The sequence below is a fragment of the Magnolia sinica genome, chromosome 6 (genome assembly GCF_029962835.1).
Source record: "Magnolia sinica isolate HGM2019 chromosome 6, MsV1, whole genome shotgun sequence".
In the NCBI taxonomy this organism is placed as follows: Eukaryota; Viridiplantae; Streptophyta; class Magnoliopsida; order Magnoliales; family Magnoliaceae; genus Magnolia; species Magnolia sinica.
In genome coordinates this window covers 36,327,699-36,343,756 of record NC_080578.1, presented here as the reverse complement: position 1 = coordinate 36,343,756, position 16,058 = coordinate 36,327,699, and the positions used below count along the sequence as shown (strand labels likewise).

General features: G+C 39.0%; 1 protein-coding gene across 6 annotated transcripts in view; it reads left to right on the top strand.

Moving 5' to 3' along the window:
• Nucleotides 1–16,058, top strand: part of LOC131248653 (intermembrane lipid transfer protein VPS13) — a 199,594-nt gene that overhangs the window by 86,138 nt on the left and 97,398 nt on the right. For 4 of the 6 annotated variants that reach the window (XM_058249031.1, XM_058249036.1, XM_058249033.1 and 1 more), the window contains 9 exons: nucleotides 1,085–1,276; nucleotides 1,348–1,475; nucleotides 4,171–4,321; nucleotides 4,422–4,520; nucleotides 4,668–4,769; nucleotides 4,895–4,953; nucleotides 5,065–5,167; nucleotides 9,275–9,463; nucleotides 9,552–9,668. In XM_058249031.1, coding sequence (XP_058105014.1) covers nucleotides 1,085–1,276; nucleotides 1,348–1,475; nucleotides 4,171–4,321; nucleotides 4,422–4,520; nucleotides 4,668–4,769; nucleotides 4,895–4,953; nucleotides 5,065–5,167; nucleotides 9,275–9,463; nucleotides 9,552–9,668 — 1,140 coding nt within the window. Of the gene's footprint in view, nucleotides 1–1,084; nucleotides 1,277–1,347; nucleotides 1,508–4,170; nucleotides 4,322–4,421; nucleotides 4,521–4,667; nucleotides 4,770–4,894; nucleotides 4,954–5,064; nucleotides 5,168–9,274; nucleotides 9,464–9,551; nucleotides 9,669–16,058 lie in introns of those variants that run through there. The other 2 variants (XM_058249032.1, XM_058249035.1) reach the window with 2 other exon arrangements.

The following is a 16,058-nucleotide window of genomic DNA, read 5'->3' as shown; positions in this document are numbered from 1 at the left end:
TGAGTGACTGGAGAAATCCCCTTCTAACTCATCTGCTAGAACTGCTATATGATTAGCTTCCCTATGGGATTGAGAAAAGTAACTACTTTTTCTTTTTTTTTCCTCTACCCATCTCAACATTCTTCCCTGGAGGTGGCCTACTTTATCGTCATCTCAGTAAGGCTGAAGCCAATTATGTCCCTTTTATTTAGTTTTTAAGCAGCCTATGTGTAAAATAGTGGATAATGAATGCACTGGCGAAAAGATAGCATTTCCTTTCCCATGATAATTTATTTGATCTTAATTTTTTTAGCATGACCTCATCTGAATGGGCACAACTGGATTTCAACTATGTTATGAGGAATATGGTTTCAAATTTCCCAAGTTATGAATTTTGCATGTGGGAAAGCTAAAAACCTCTTAGATTTGGATGTAGACATGGCCCATATAACACACATTTTTTGTGAGTGTAAGATGTGAATAGCTTCAGGACTGTTTTCCTTGTATGCTGGAGTCCACTGAGGGCTGCTTGTGATTTGGTAAATAAGAAAAGGGTTCATGAATAACTTGTTCCAGAGTAAGAGACCCGTGAAGATGATTAGAAGATTCTGTATGATGCAGAAGGCTAGAATCAGTTCAATGAGATTTCCTTGCAGATCATAATAACTGAGAAGAACTGAATCCATTTGTTATATAGCAAGATTGTAGGACATCACTGTAGGAGAGCCTGCGTGGAATGTGCTTGACAAATGCCACCTTTTGTATTGCTTTCTGTTCCGATATTTGTCCTTTATCCCTCTTTTCCCTCTCATTCCCATGATTGTGAAACTTTTTGCATGAATAATTTCTCTTTGCTGCTTTGGTCACTATGTTAAGATGTTCTTCTATGAGGAGTTGTATTGCTTTTTCCATTTGGTGATCAACCTTTATAAAATGTTGTTATCAAGTGGTGTGGAGTATTTTCCTCAAAAGTTGTCTAAATTGATTCAAGTTGGCTCCTGTGGTTTTAGCATTATCCAATCTCCGATTGTTTCTCGGACTTGGAAGCTTTCTGTTCCTTCTTGCTTCTAGATATATACATTATAGTTCTCTGTTCCATTCACAGGAGCATCTGTTGAATTCTACCTCTCCAACAACAATCTGTATCGATGCTCCTCCAGAAAATCAGCAAAACGATGAGCGCTCAGCAAGCAGGCCTAGAGGATGGTTGAATTGGCTATCCCTTGGCATGCTTGGTGCTGGTGGCACAGATGACTCAAGCCAGTTTTCTGGTGTCATTTCAGACGAAATTGTTAAGGTATTGTTGTTCTGTTAATTGCTTTTGTAAAACTGCTATGTATGGAATTTTTTATATACTATGATACACAGGATATCTATGAGGCAACAAAGTTTCAACCTGTGAATTCATCCAATGGGGTTACTGCTGTGGAGCAAAAGTTATATTTCTCTGCAATCCACCTCAGCATTCATCAAATTATCGCGACACTCAGGAGCAAGTACAGATATCTGTCTTACTAACCCCTTTTTGGTTAGTTGTCCATGTTTCTTGTGATAGTCCATCCAGTTTGATATGATGCTTGTATAATGTTTGCTGTCATTAAAGTGATGAAGTAAATGACTGCCAAATATTAGGTGGTTTCTTAGGTGCTTTATCAAGTCTAAAGTAAAATATTCAGAAAGTTGGTTTCAGGATGTCATTACAATGATCAAACTGAATGAATGGTTCCAGCATTTTTCTGGAATCTTTTGGCTGGAAGAATTTTCAAAATGTGAATTTAACTCTAGGAAAAAGAATTTTATGATCCATATCAACTCACATACCCATTACACTAATGTTAGAGTGAGTAAGAGTTTATATCAACACTTAATGTGAGAGCCTTCTTGATGCAGGATAATTAACCACTTGCTCTAAAAGCTCGAACTAATAAAGCATGGCGAATCAATCTCTTAACCTCATAGCCCAAGCCCCGCATCCCATGGGCTAGTACCTCGGCCGAACCCCCCTCGTAGGCCCCACTTTACATGGGTTCCACTTCACACGAGCCACTTGCCTCACGTCACTCACCCCAAGTGTGCCCCTACATCCCATATGCCACTCCACTCGAGCCCGCTGTGAAAATGCCCTAGCATTAATCACCCCCAGTGAGGAGTCTCGAACACGAGACCTCCCGCTCTGATACCACTTTGATGCAGGACAATTAACCATTTGCTCTAAAAGCTCAAACTGATAGAGCATAGTGAATCAATCCCTTATCTTATAGCCCAAGCCCCACATCCCTTGGGTCAGGACCTTAGCCGAACCCCCCTCATGGGTCCCACTTCACATGGGTTCTGCTTCACACGAGCCACCCGCCTCACACGAGCCGCCCACCCTGAGTGTGCCCCTTCATCCCACAGGCCACCCCACTCAAGCCCGATGTGAAAATGCCCCTTCATTACTTCCATCACTAATTAGTAGGTCTTCTGTATTTTTATTTTTTTATTGCTGGTCACTGTGCTTATGTGGGTCTTTGTTCCATTATATGACATCTCATGCCTTTTTCATTTTACCAATTTTACTTCTTCAATGTTGGGTTGTACGTTATTGCTATTTTTCACTCTTACATTGTTCATAGAAGACATTATACATATGAATGATGCATAGTGTTTGAAGTATCGGTATCACTACAATTTTCGCTGGCCAGGGATATAGAAACAATATCAATATCACCAATAATATTGTCGATAATCGGAAATGCGGGGAAACATGGGGAAAACGGTGGTATTTTTCAGTGGAACTTCAAGAGATACTAAAATACACTTATTTGCATATTTAGGAATTTAAAAAATTGCAAAAAGAATGCATACATAATAAATTTTCATTTAATGTGAACCTAAAAGCATGTGATGCTGTAAGAAATAGTCCAACGATCCCATCAATCCCATCTATCCATCCAACCTTCCATCCAAACATCCATTGATATTTTAGAATATTGATAACACAATATTTCAGCAGGAAATCGTGGACAACTGGAAAGGAAACAAAAGATAGTGGTTTCGATATGGCCCATGTTGTGATGACAATAATATCGCGATATTATTGATATTATCACTGACAATTTGATTACTGCATACGACTAGGTGCCCATAAAAAAAATTTGAAATTATTTTTTTTTTAAATAAACATATTTTTGGCAATATCGATACACTAGCGATATTGAAATATCGCTCATACATTGGCGATACAAGCAACACCTGGAATTTACACAGTTGAAAATATTGGCGATACAAGCGACACCTGAAATTTACGTAGTCGAAAATATTCGCAATACATTGGTGATACTAGCGATACATCGTCGATGCCTATAATTTCTGATACTACAGGTGTTATCAGTATCAGTACCAGTGTTATCGGTATCGCCGAGTTGGAGATATGGATCATATCAGGGAAACTCCGAACAATGATGATGGTGAATTATATTTTTTTGGTAACCTCTATAAACCTTTAAATGATAATGCACTTGTGCTGCAAGGGAATATAGCCATCCTTATTCTTTTGATTTATAGGATGATGCTTATATAAGACTTGATTCCTTATATATTGGTTGAACCTGATGACACATGACAAAAAGAAGTGAATTCCACTTATTCACTACCAACAAAGAAATGCATATTGGGAAGACATCCACTTTTCTTCAACATCTTTTGTGCTCCGTATATGTTGGGCCAATGCTTGTATACCTTTTGTTTCTCATGATTACTCATGCAATGACTCTATTTTCTGACAGAGATCCCATAAGGAGTCTGAATGTTGATATGTTTTTATTACAATTCTCTAGTGCTGGTGATTAGTTTCATGTGGATGCTGGTTATAGTGCAAAATGGTTTTTGCCTTAGTTTTTCATGTATCGTTTTGATTGATATTGATCGGTTGATTTAATTGTTGGTGAATCTATAAAATTTTTCATCAAATGCATCTTTTCGTCATGTTCTTAGAGGCGAATCTGGTAGCCTACTCTCTTGCTAGAGGAGTGGATAGAGGGTCTCTAATTGTCAGCAGTTCTTTGTCCCTTTCTTTGCTTCTTGTATATTCTTTTCTTTTTCAGTAAATTTTGTTACTTAAGAAAATTATATTGATCTGCTTAGTTTCTTGTTCTTATAATTTTCAGCAGTCCATTGCCAGTGAATTGGTTATTGTGTTTCTATTTTTAGGAAAGATGACAGGGAAACTGTTCGTGTAACATTTGATGGAGTAAGTATCGAATGCAAACTTTGGGAGGATTCTATGACCATTCTTTCCTTGATAAATTCGGTGGAGATGGTTGACGTGTGTACTGAGAATGTCATTCTGGTTACTAGAAAGGTTCTGAATTGTTTCCATATTATCTTTGTCAACCCATTTAAAACCTTCGACATGTCATATCAATGCATTTAAACTCTTCATCATTTGATATGTAATGTAGGCTGTCCTTGAGGAAAGCTCATCAAAGCTTGGACGACCTTTTATTAGTACTGAAATTAAAATGTCACCACTAAACCATGACCTTGAATTGTCAATAAAGGTACTGAAAGTATTCTTCATCTGGATTTTATAGCCAATTATGCAATGAAATATTTTTTACTTGATTATCCTTAAGCCTTTAGTCAAGATGACATTAGAGAAGCTGGAATTATGTAATTGAATTTCTTATGTTGTTGTGGGTGAGTAGGTTGTGCTCGAACCATTTGCCGTGACATATGATTCAAATTTTTTGTTGGATCTCTTGGATTTTTATCACGTTTTGAGATCCATCCAATTTCATCATGAAAGGGTGAGCATTTTTTTACTGTATGTCTTCTCCATGACATTTGTTATTAATTGTGTCGCATAATTTATCATGCGTGATGCATAGAAAGGCATGTGAATGTTCTCATATTAGTTCATGTTTAATGACAGGTCTTCTTATCACTTAATGGGTTTGAAGATTTTAAAGTTCGACTCTTATCAAAAGCTGAGTGAGTGTTCACTTAAAATGCTGCACAGCTTGTCTCTTTAATCATACACATAATCAGACTGGTGATGTTTTTATTTCAAATGTATCTGAACATCTATCTTTGAATTGGCAGGTATATTTTCTCAAATCGTATGAAAATTACCTGGGATATTTGTCTCAGCAATTTCACTGTAAAACTCCCTTGGAGAGACGAGCATTCTGAACTGTTGGTTATGGTAATGTGTTTTTCTTTTATAGTCGGTAATTCTATATAATGTTAAAGGTTTCATTTAACTTTTGTTTTTCATGTGAAGATAACATTGTTTGACATGCGTCCTATAGTGTCTCTGCACTTAATTAAGATTTGTTTCTAATTTTTGTTATGTTACTATCAAACATATCATGCATGCACATGCACACATGCTTCACTGAGCATGTATTTACACTGGCAGACCAACTCCAACATCCAAACAGTGGCACAACGATCAGTATAAACACATCCACACTGGATCAACCACTTTACTACATCTCCTTGATGTTTTGCATCATGGAACCAGTCTTTCTTCTTCACCGACTCGGATGAGAATTCCCTCTTTCTTTCTTTTAAAAAATATTCGGCTATTTCTGCATCCAAATCTCCCACATAATTGCATGTGGAACCATCATCAAAAGAACTTCCCTTGATCGTGAAAAGGCCCAGCTGAACATCACTCAGCATGTGCCCATGCGTGTTAAATAAAGCTAACTGGGAACCTGAACTGATCTCACTTGAACCAAGGTATTACATAATGGTATTGGCTAGCATGTTGTCTGATACAATATGGGCTAATGTTGGCCAATCCGGCTTTGTAACTGCTGGAAAATTTTTCTCTAGGAAAGAATCTAAAAATTTATTGGTAAATTCTAAAGAACGTGAGAATCCCAAATACTTTTGATGGTGTAATGGGCCATTCTTTGGCAAGAATGCTGCCTGTGGGGCAATGTCAGCTTGACTTGCTGAAAATCGACCAAATGGGCCCTTGTCGATCACAAATCAGGTCTGATTTGGTGGATTAGGGTCTGTTACACACACACACACACACGCAACAAATGAAGATGGAAAAATGAAAGAAGTGACACGTAACCCCTTCTTCCAACATTTCCCAAGATGGTCTATTGAGTTACAGTTCATCGAATCCCACTAAAATTTTGTGTTTTGATCTAAAAAATGGGCTAGATCTAATTTAAATTTACTTTCTAAGCTTCACTTATGGTTGATACAGGCCGATACAGATTTCCAAAAAAGATTTTCAGAATGGGGTCATTTATGGCAGCCAACCACCCCGTTTTTCATAATGTACCAAATTTGGATGTGTGCATGTAAAGAAGCTAGTCTACGAGAATATGATTTGTCTTGCCACATGGAATGTAGGACCATTGATAGGTTAGAGTATGGAGTTCGTACGTACAATGAAACAAAGGAGAGGTAGGTTGGATAGTTTGGGTTTAAGAGACCAAGTGGAGAGGGGCCAAAACGAGAGAAATTGATGGATGCGGGCTTTGGTATATAGGAAAGGATAGTGGTAGATAATGATAGAGTATAAAATTTTTGATGTTAAGAGAATAAGTGATTGGATCTTATAAATAAAAATTTGTGTTAAGTGAAGAAATAATCAATGCTATTAGCGTATATGTACCGCAGGTAGGGTTGGACCATAGAATCAAGAGATAATTATGTGAGGTTAGGGATGGACTAATTTCTTCCGAACAAAGAGGATATTTGTAGGAGAAGACTTAAATAGTCATGTATGAAAAGAAAGTAGAGGATATGGTTTTGGGAGAAGAAATGAGATGGGTGAAGCTATCCTTGATTTCACTATGGCATACAATCCAGCTTTAGCATAAGAAGAGAGATGAACATTTAATAACTTTCCAAAATGGATCATATGCACAATTTTGTTAAAATTATTATCGTATCGCAAATCGTAATAGGGGTTGTATTGTATCGAATCGCAAATCTTCTAGTAAATCATCAAATTACAATTTTCATAAAAATTGAAAAAATATAAAAAAATCAGGAAAAAAATTTAAAACTCACCAACCATCCTTTTGCCATCAATATGCACCAATTAATACAATGTCATAATAGTGTTAAAGGATTTTGATCTTCCCTTTATTTTTTTGTCTTTTAACAAAATTTCCTTAAAAACCATATAAGAATCTTTTAATAATTTATGTTCTTATTACCTTTCTTGAATGCAGAATCATGTTGGAAAAGCGGCATTGGATGCTTTACACCGATGAAAAAAGATATTTTGAATTCTAAACATTATTCCACAATACATATAAGTCGACATGATCGCAACCATCGATAAAAACATTCCAGATAAGTCATACATCAATTTGGTGTTTCGACCAATTAAGAAATCATTAAAAAAAAAGCTCCATGAATTAACATTGAAGAGAATATACATCGTTTAATCTCTTATGAAGAGCAAATAAAATAATTTATCTTTTCTAAACAATTCTTAAAGCCTTCACCAATTTGAAAACATAAAATGAAAGCCAAGTGAAGCTTAAAATAGAAGAGAGCAAGTATATTTTGAATCATAAATCGTAGGATTCAAATCGTAGAATCGTAGGATTCATAAAAAAAAAAGAAGGGATTCAAGGTGAGATTCAAATCATTTTTTCTTACGATTTGACTCAAATCGTATATCGTAAATCGTAAATTGTAAGATTTTAACAACACTGCATATACATACCAAATAGATGTCTTTCTATTTGGGAAGACAGAATGATCGATATGTAAGGACTAGAAGGTGATACAAGGAGAGAGTTTGACCGGGCAACATAGGTTAATAGTTATGGATGCTTACATTAAGAGATGGAAGAAAGGGAATGCAATTGATAGGTGTCCAAAATTTAGGTGGTGAAATTTTGAAGGAAAGAGCAATGTTATTCAGAAGTATAAATTGATGGAAGAAGGAAAGTGGAATTTCGAGGATAAGTAAGCATTATGTGAATGGGATGGTTGAGTGCATTTGGAAAGTGGTAAAAGATGTTTTAGGAGTGTTTAGAGCCTAAGGAAACTTGGTGGTGTAATGACAATGTGCAAAAAGCTATTTATGAGAAACATGCATGTTTCAAAGCCTAGCAAGGGACTAGAAAGAATGAAAATCTTAAACAATATAGAAATGCCAAAAAGATTTCCAAGAAAGTAGAGTAGCTAAACTTGAGGCTTATGATGATCTTTACAATATATTGGGGGCGTGAAAGTGAGAAAGATGTCTTCAAACTTGCAAAAATGAGGGAGAGGAAGAGTTGGGACCTAGTTCATGTTAGATGCATTATGGGTGATGTCCAGTGGGTACTAGTCAAGGATAATGAAATCAATGAAGGGTGGAGAAGTTATTTTCAGAACTTGTTAAACGACTCACGTTCAGAGCATAGAAAGAGAAGGAACCATTCACTCAAATAATGTTGGAATCCATAGATACTTCTTAGGATTAGGATATATGAAGTGGAGGAAGCCTTGAGAAAGATGAAAACAAGAAAGGCCCTTAGACCAAATGGTATACTAGCCGAGGTTTGGAAGTGTATGTGAGATGCTGGGTTATTTTGGTTGACAACGTTGTTCGATAAGATTGTATGATCAAAGAAAATGCCAAATGAATTGAGGAAAAGGGAAATTCTATTGGATGGCTGTAAGATTAGCCATGCATTATGGTATAGAATGTTGGGTAGTTAAGGAACGACATGTCCATACGATGAGTGTAGCTAAAATAAGGATGTTAGGATGAGTTGTAAGAAACGGAAGGATAGAAATGAATGCGTTTGAGGGAATTTAGAAGTAGCACTAATAGGTAACAAGATGAGGGAAAGTAGATTTAGATGGTTTGGTCATGTCCGCCAAAGACCTAGATCTGTGCTGGTCAAGCTGAAGGCTCTAAAAGGGCTAGGGGAAGGTCCAAAAGGATGTGGGTTGATGTAGTAAGAAAAGTCTTGATGACCTATGGTCTAATAGAAGTTATGGCCCTTGATAGAGTGGAATGGCAGAAAAGGATTCATGTAGCTGACCCCAATTAGCTGGGATAAGGCTTAGATGATGGTGATGATGATGGACCAATTCACTCCCATATTGAGTAATGGGGGTCACCTTTTTCATTACGTAATGGCTTATCCATATTGTGGCTGTTTTTAAATACCACGTTATGAACCCAACCTTCTTTTTTCCCCTCTCTAAATGGGTCCTAAAATTGGACCCTGACCTGTTTAGTAAGGTTGGGTACCTACAGAACCAATTCTTCCTTTTTGTCTCGAGTGCAAATTTTCTCAAATGTCTAGACCACTGTGTCTTGCAGGCTTTTGACTTGGGAGCTCTTCTCTTTAAATCTATTCCTGAAGGGGATACTCTTATATCAGGTATGGAGTACCATTATGATTATTTGGTTACAAACTTCTTGAGTTCAACTTCCACAGAAGATGCATCATTGGGCATCAAACTTCAGGATCTCTACGATCACTTCATGATTGATTTAACTGATTTTGAGGTAAGATTGCTAGTATTTTGTTGGTTCTTCTATTTGCCTTGGAACAATCCCAACTTGACGTGATTCCATTGAATCTGACATCCTACAGGTGAACATATTGGTGCCTAGTTCCTTGCGAGTTATCTCAGTCATTGAAAGATTCAATTCTTCTGTTACATTTGGGTCTTGCATGCTTCCAGATGAATCCATGTTGAAACAGTTGAAGGTATTAATCTGGAGGCATATATAATTGTTGTGATGAGAAGCTGTTTGTATTTGGTGCCTGTACATAACCTTTAAAATATCATTTTATTCTTTGCTTGTCTTGTGCAGGAGTCAATACTTGTTCTTTAAATAAGTGTCCTATTGATTTAGCAGTCGGCAAATTGTCAATATTACCTGGTAAACTCATTGGAATAAATCTTGACTTGATTGATTACACCCTATTCCATAGCTCAAGTGGTAGACTGAGTGAAAGATACCTCGTTTCACTGAGGTCATGGTTTTGATTCCCTGGTGGGGGTGGCTAACACTGAAGTGTGAACTGACAGTAGGGTGTACCAACAACCAAACCAAAAATAAAATAAAAAAAATATAAAAAAAATCTTGACTTGATTATATTGGCTCCAAAGATTAAGAATATAAAGATGAGCTAAAATGCTATCTAGGTATATAGAAAGATAATTAAAAAATAAAGTAGTTGACATGATGACATCTATCTTAAGGAAAAGCTCAAAGTCAGGTCTTTTCTAGATTGCCAAGTTTCCATTATGCTCAATTTGGCACTTACATAAGTTATCATTTTGCACATGGTCTTTTGAAACTTAGAAAGAGTTGACCTCCCATAAGTGTGTTTTCTTGTTGGACAAATACATGATTGGTTTGTAACTCGAACATGGCCATCATTTATGCATGCAACATTTGTCAGCTTAAACTGTGATAATGGTAACTTTAACTCATCATTTATATGGCATTGTTTTTAAGTTCCCAGCCACTTCCTATTCCAGATACAACAAAAAACGTACAAAGTACAACTGGGAAGGAGATACTGCAAAAGACAATATTATTGAATTATTGAGTACACAAGAAACTTTACTATGAACATGATAATGATATCACTAAAGCTAAAATTGAATAGATGATCTGAGTCCTTGGAAGCTGCACAAGCGTCCTTTATTGATAAGGCAGCCATTCCGTTGTTGTTTCGTTGGGAGTCGTGTGCTTCAACTTTTTTTCCCCCCATTGCTCTCTCCTACTGGAACCAATGTCTGGGTACAAATGCCGCTGAGAGTCCATTGTCTGTCTTACAGCTGAAAGGCTACCTATTGATGAAGCAACATGTTTGAAATGAAGATGCCCCAGCCCTATGCTTCTCTGCTCTCAACATATATTGCTCTTATGCCTTTGCATATACATATAATTATTTATGCTCTTTCTCATCTTCCTCAGTGGTTCTATATTGACCCTGTTAATGGTTATGGGTTTAGGTCTACAGCCCTATAGGATTTGGTTATAGGTCTATGGCCCATTTATTGCTTATTGTTTTTGGTCTTGGGTATGCTAGACATTATATTTATCGTATTAGGGATAGTTTCATGAAATTTGCTAAATATAATAGAGGGGGTGGGGGTGTGAAATCGTAACCCCATCTCTCTCCCTCCCTCCCTCCAATCCCTACACAAGTCTTACATGGTATTAAAGCAAGGTTTTGGGCCCCGTAATCCTTTCTATTCCACTCAAGTTGCTAGATCTAGATTTTGGGATCTTCCAAAACGTAGGGGACTGATCAGGCCTCAAGGGAAAGTACATTGTTTTTATTTTTTATTTAAAAAAAAAAAAAAAAACCCATGTTTTCTACGTCGTTCTTCTAGAAGGAAACACTCACAAAAAGCAATGTAGATGCTGGATTATGAAGGCTTGCTGATTTTTCATGAGATGTTTAAAGTCGTATGTTTATGTTGGTTGCATTGTGTAGATGCAATTTTTGGTTGAATATTCTTACTCGTAGAGTCGTGTGCGAAGTGGGAATGGTTTTGACATGGATTAAAGCTATTTTGGGCCAGAAATATCTGTGTTATGTGATTATGGACGTGTAGTTGTGTGAATCTTCCTCTAAGATCAACATTCTTCAATAGTTGTAACGCCCTGAAAATCGGGGGTCGAGTAGAAGTCCAACTCCCGAGTTCCAACGCATCACTTATGCAACATATTTAATGATGATTAAATGTTGTCTGTATTAGTGCATAAAACATGAATAAGATTAAGCCAAATCAACAATACATAATCTAGGGACAATCGTAATACGCAAGCGAAAGACTTACTCAAATATGTATAGCATTATAACTCAATATAGGTCCCCAAAGTATGTATGCATTGCCAGGTCAATAATTACATGTATTGTTTCAAATTACAAAAATATCAAAAAGGTAATCGTCCACTACAAGTATAACCCTGAAGCCCCGCCGATCAGAACGATCCATGCAAACCCGCCTGAATACTGCATATATGAGAAGGCATCCTTTTCGTCTACGAAGTCCACCTCTGCCTCATTAGTCGGGTCTCCATCTGCAGCTAAGACAGAGTCTAGTTGGTGTGTACAACACCGTCCCATAACATGGGAGTGAGTGATCAATTCAGTGGAACAATAAAGCAAAGGTTAACATGTTCTCAATTCAGTGGAACAATAAAGCAAAGGTTAACATGTTCTCAATTCAGTCAAGCAGTAATGATAAAACAATACAATCAAACATTCCTAAGTACTCTGATTAATGCAAGAATGGTATGAATAAATGATGCATGCCCTCGCCTGCACTCCCTCTGCGATCTTCATCTAACGGTCACGCATGTCAGTCACTTCCTCAGTGCTCTGCCCAACGCCAAACGGCACATGCAGTGCGGTGCATGAACGTGATTACCAAGTTCTTATTAGTCCTTTTCATACAGCAGGATTGGGAAGCTAAGGTACCTCCCTTATATCAATTCCCAAACGATGATCCAATCTAGGGTCGTCAATCCTAGTAAATCTCATACGATGTTATGGTTCTAGGTCACTGCAAAGGGCTCGTCACCTTATCAGTGCAGGCCTAGTGTACTCCTGTTGCTACGTAAGGGCTCGTCGCCTCTACGCAGTCTTAGCGTACGCTCGAGGTCACTACAAAGGGCTCGTCACCTTATCAGTGTAGGCCGACAGCTCGAATACAGTGTCCCATACCACCGTATTCGGCTCACGAGTCTGGGTTGCTCACTGGTCACTACGGGGAGGCTCGTCACCCCAGCATAAGCCGACAGCTCGGCCACGGTGTCCCATACCACCATGCCCGGCTCATGAGTCTTAGCGGATCGAGGTACCAAGGTTTAAAAGGGTCTTCACTGGTGAATTTGGTACCTTAGATTCAAGCAGTAGCGTCCATATATGGTGAACATACATCGGGTCAATCGGGTTACTTGACGAGATCGACTAGTACGAGCGCATGTTGAGTTGATCGACATAAAGTGCGTAAGCACTCCGTGTGGCCTAACCACTGCCGACATCCCAAGTAAGGCTCGGATTCATCGATCATGTCCTATGTGGCGAAACAACATTAGCCACCTATTCAGTGCCTGTTACCGATTGCCTAGACTATTCCGTAGTCCCAAACACATTCAATTATAACAGATAATCATACAAGCTAATCAGAACAGTAATGGATCAACAATTCCAATCATACTAGCATATGAGCATTTAATGGATTTCAACTTAAACATGAATTCACACATATGTAGTCTCTAAGTAATACAGACAAAGAATGTAAGTTACATGGAGGAAATCATACACATCGTTAAGATAGTTGAGAATCTCTTCTCAACGCCCATATAACATACAATTTATTACATACTTGTTCATTCAAACATTTATACAAACACTTAGACTATATATTCCAACATACATGACGTATGTTGGTGATAGCACGTATTAGGGCAAATCCTTTCACTAAGGAATTGTCACATATACTTTAACCATATGTCTACAATAGTTAATCATGGCAAATCCATATCCAGAATCCATACACACACAAACATTTCAACAAACACAAGAATACATAATATTCAACATAGTTCATATATATGTGTAAAGTGCGGGAACAACGTGTCTAAGCATGTGATAGCAATTCAAGTCAGTCATAAGTCATTAACTGGCATTGAAAGCCTTGAAAACCATAACCTAAACATTTATAGTCCGCACCTTTCGCCGGTAGACTCGTAGCGAACTCAGTTTTAAAAGTTAAGTCTTGTCTACGGCACCACAATATCCTATTACAGGGAATAGGTTAGCTAATTCATCTATTACGCTAGTCGGAAACCCTAAGACAAGTTAGGGTTAGGTTTTCTTACCTAAGTATGGAGTCGGAATCGCCTGTATAGCGATACAGGAATGACGGTTGAGTGCGTGGAGTAGCGGGATCGGATCCCAGGAAGAATCTCCAACTCTCTCTCACTTTCTCTCTTTTCCGTTTCTCTTTTCTCCTCTCTCTCCTAGGGTTTCTCAAATTCGTATGGGGTGAGAGGGAGAGGGTTTAAGGTCTCATATAGGCCCAGGTTTGATGGGAATGGCCCCAGGGCCAAGGCATACTTAGATTATATCCAAATACGGACTGTTCCAATCCAACGGAGCACTTCTGGTGGCCCCTTTTCCACGTGCGGTCGAACTTAAGCTCCCTGACCATGGATCTAGGTCAGGCTGAGTTTTCGTTCCGATCGGGTTTGTAGATCAGCCGTGGCGAACCAGTTTCAGTTCAACGGTCACGGTCACTCGATTAGGGTCACAAGTACACCGACATGTGTGAGACATTTCTCCTGATCCGAGAGTATATTTGGGTCAGAGTCTGACGGTCTGAATCCTTATATTTGGCCCGTAAATGACACGACTCAGATTACTTAAATTCGGAATTTACTTCTAAATATATTCACGTTTCTCACACACTTTGTTCCGGGTTCAAGTTGTGCATTTCTAGACACAGTTAAGACTTGATTTCCGAGGGGGTTGTCAAGTCCAGTAATGCGGTCATAACTGTATAGTTTTGCGGTTATCGGACTTTCGACGTGCGGTCCAGGTCCGATGCGAAGTTTCGGTGTGCTCTCGAGAGCAACCGGGTTTAGGGATGGATTTTAGATTTCAGGGTAATGTAGCGTCAATGATTCTGCACGTTTTGGATCTTGCAGATCATATTTAAGGTGATTAGTGCTAATTTCATAAGCACTCTAGTTTAGCACTTCCTAACATTAACCTAATTTCTAAAGGTTTTGGTCCTGGGTGATTTCTGCCTGAGGTGGTATTCGAGTCCTTGTACGGATTTTTCCGAGACGTTACAATCTACTCCCTTTAAAGAAAAATTTCGTCCTCGAAATTAGTACCTTTTCGTACTCCTCGAGAATCTGAGGGTAGTTCTTTCGAACCTCGGCTTCTGTCTCCCAAGTAGCCTCTTCTTCCATGTGATGCGTCCACAACACTTTCACAAGTGGAATAATTTTGCTGCGCAACACCTGCTCCTTCCTGTTTAGGATACGCGTCGGTCGCAGTACATAAGTAGCGTCCTCGCTCAACTAGACCTGCTCCCATTTGATAATGTGGGAATGATCGGGAACGTATTTCTTCAGCATAAAAACATGAAACTCGTTATGCACGCCCGTAAGTGGTGTGGGCAAAGCAAGGCGGTACGCTACCGCACCCACTCGTTCAAGTATCTGGAATGGGCCAATGAATCGAGGAGTGAGCTTCCCCTTCTTGCCAAACCGAAGAACTCCCTTCATAGGGAAAACTCTAAGGAACACATGGTTTCCGACCTCGAATTCTAGCAGTCGCGGCCTCGTATCGGCGTAGCTCTTCTGTCTGCTCTGCGCTGTCAGAAGTCGGCGCCTGATAATGTCGAATTTCTCTGAAGTCACCTGAACTAACTCCAGGCCAATCAAGCTATTCTCGCCAACCTCTGCCCAACAATGCAGTGCCCTACACGGACGCCCATACAGTGCCTCGTAAGGAGCCATGCCAATACTTGCCTGGAAGCTGTTGTTATAGGCGAACTCTGCATAAGGAAGACAGTCATCCCAACTGTCATTGAAATCCAGCACACAGGCTAGCAACATATCTTCTAGAATCTGATTCACCCGTTCCGTCTGCCCGTCAGTCTGTGGGTGGAACGCGGTACTGAACTTCAACTTTACACCCATCGCTTCCTGGATGCGAGTCTAGAAGATAGATGTAAATCGCGTGTCTTGGTCCGACACGATCTCCAAGAGAACTCCATGCAGACGTACAATCTCCTTGATGTACAATCTGGCCAACTCGTCTGTAGAGTTCGAAACTCTGATAGGGAGGAAATGAGCCAATTTCGTCAACCGGTCCACGATCACCCAAATGAAATCATGCCCCTTCCTCGTCTTCGGTAGCCCTGAGATGAAGTCCCACTTCCATTCTGCTATGGGCATGGGCTGAAGTAGTCCAAGAGGTCGGCGATGCTTTGCCCTGACCTGCTGGCACGTGAGACAACGGGACACGTAATCTGCTATGTGAGCCTTCATATTGTCCCACCAGTACGACCTCTTCATGTCACGATACATCTTCATACTGCCTGGATGCATA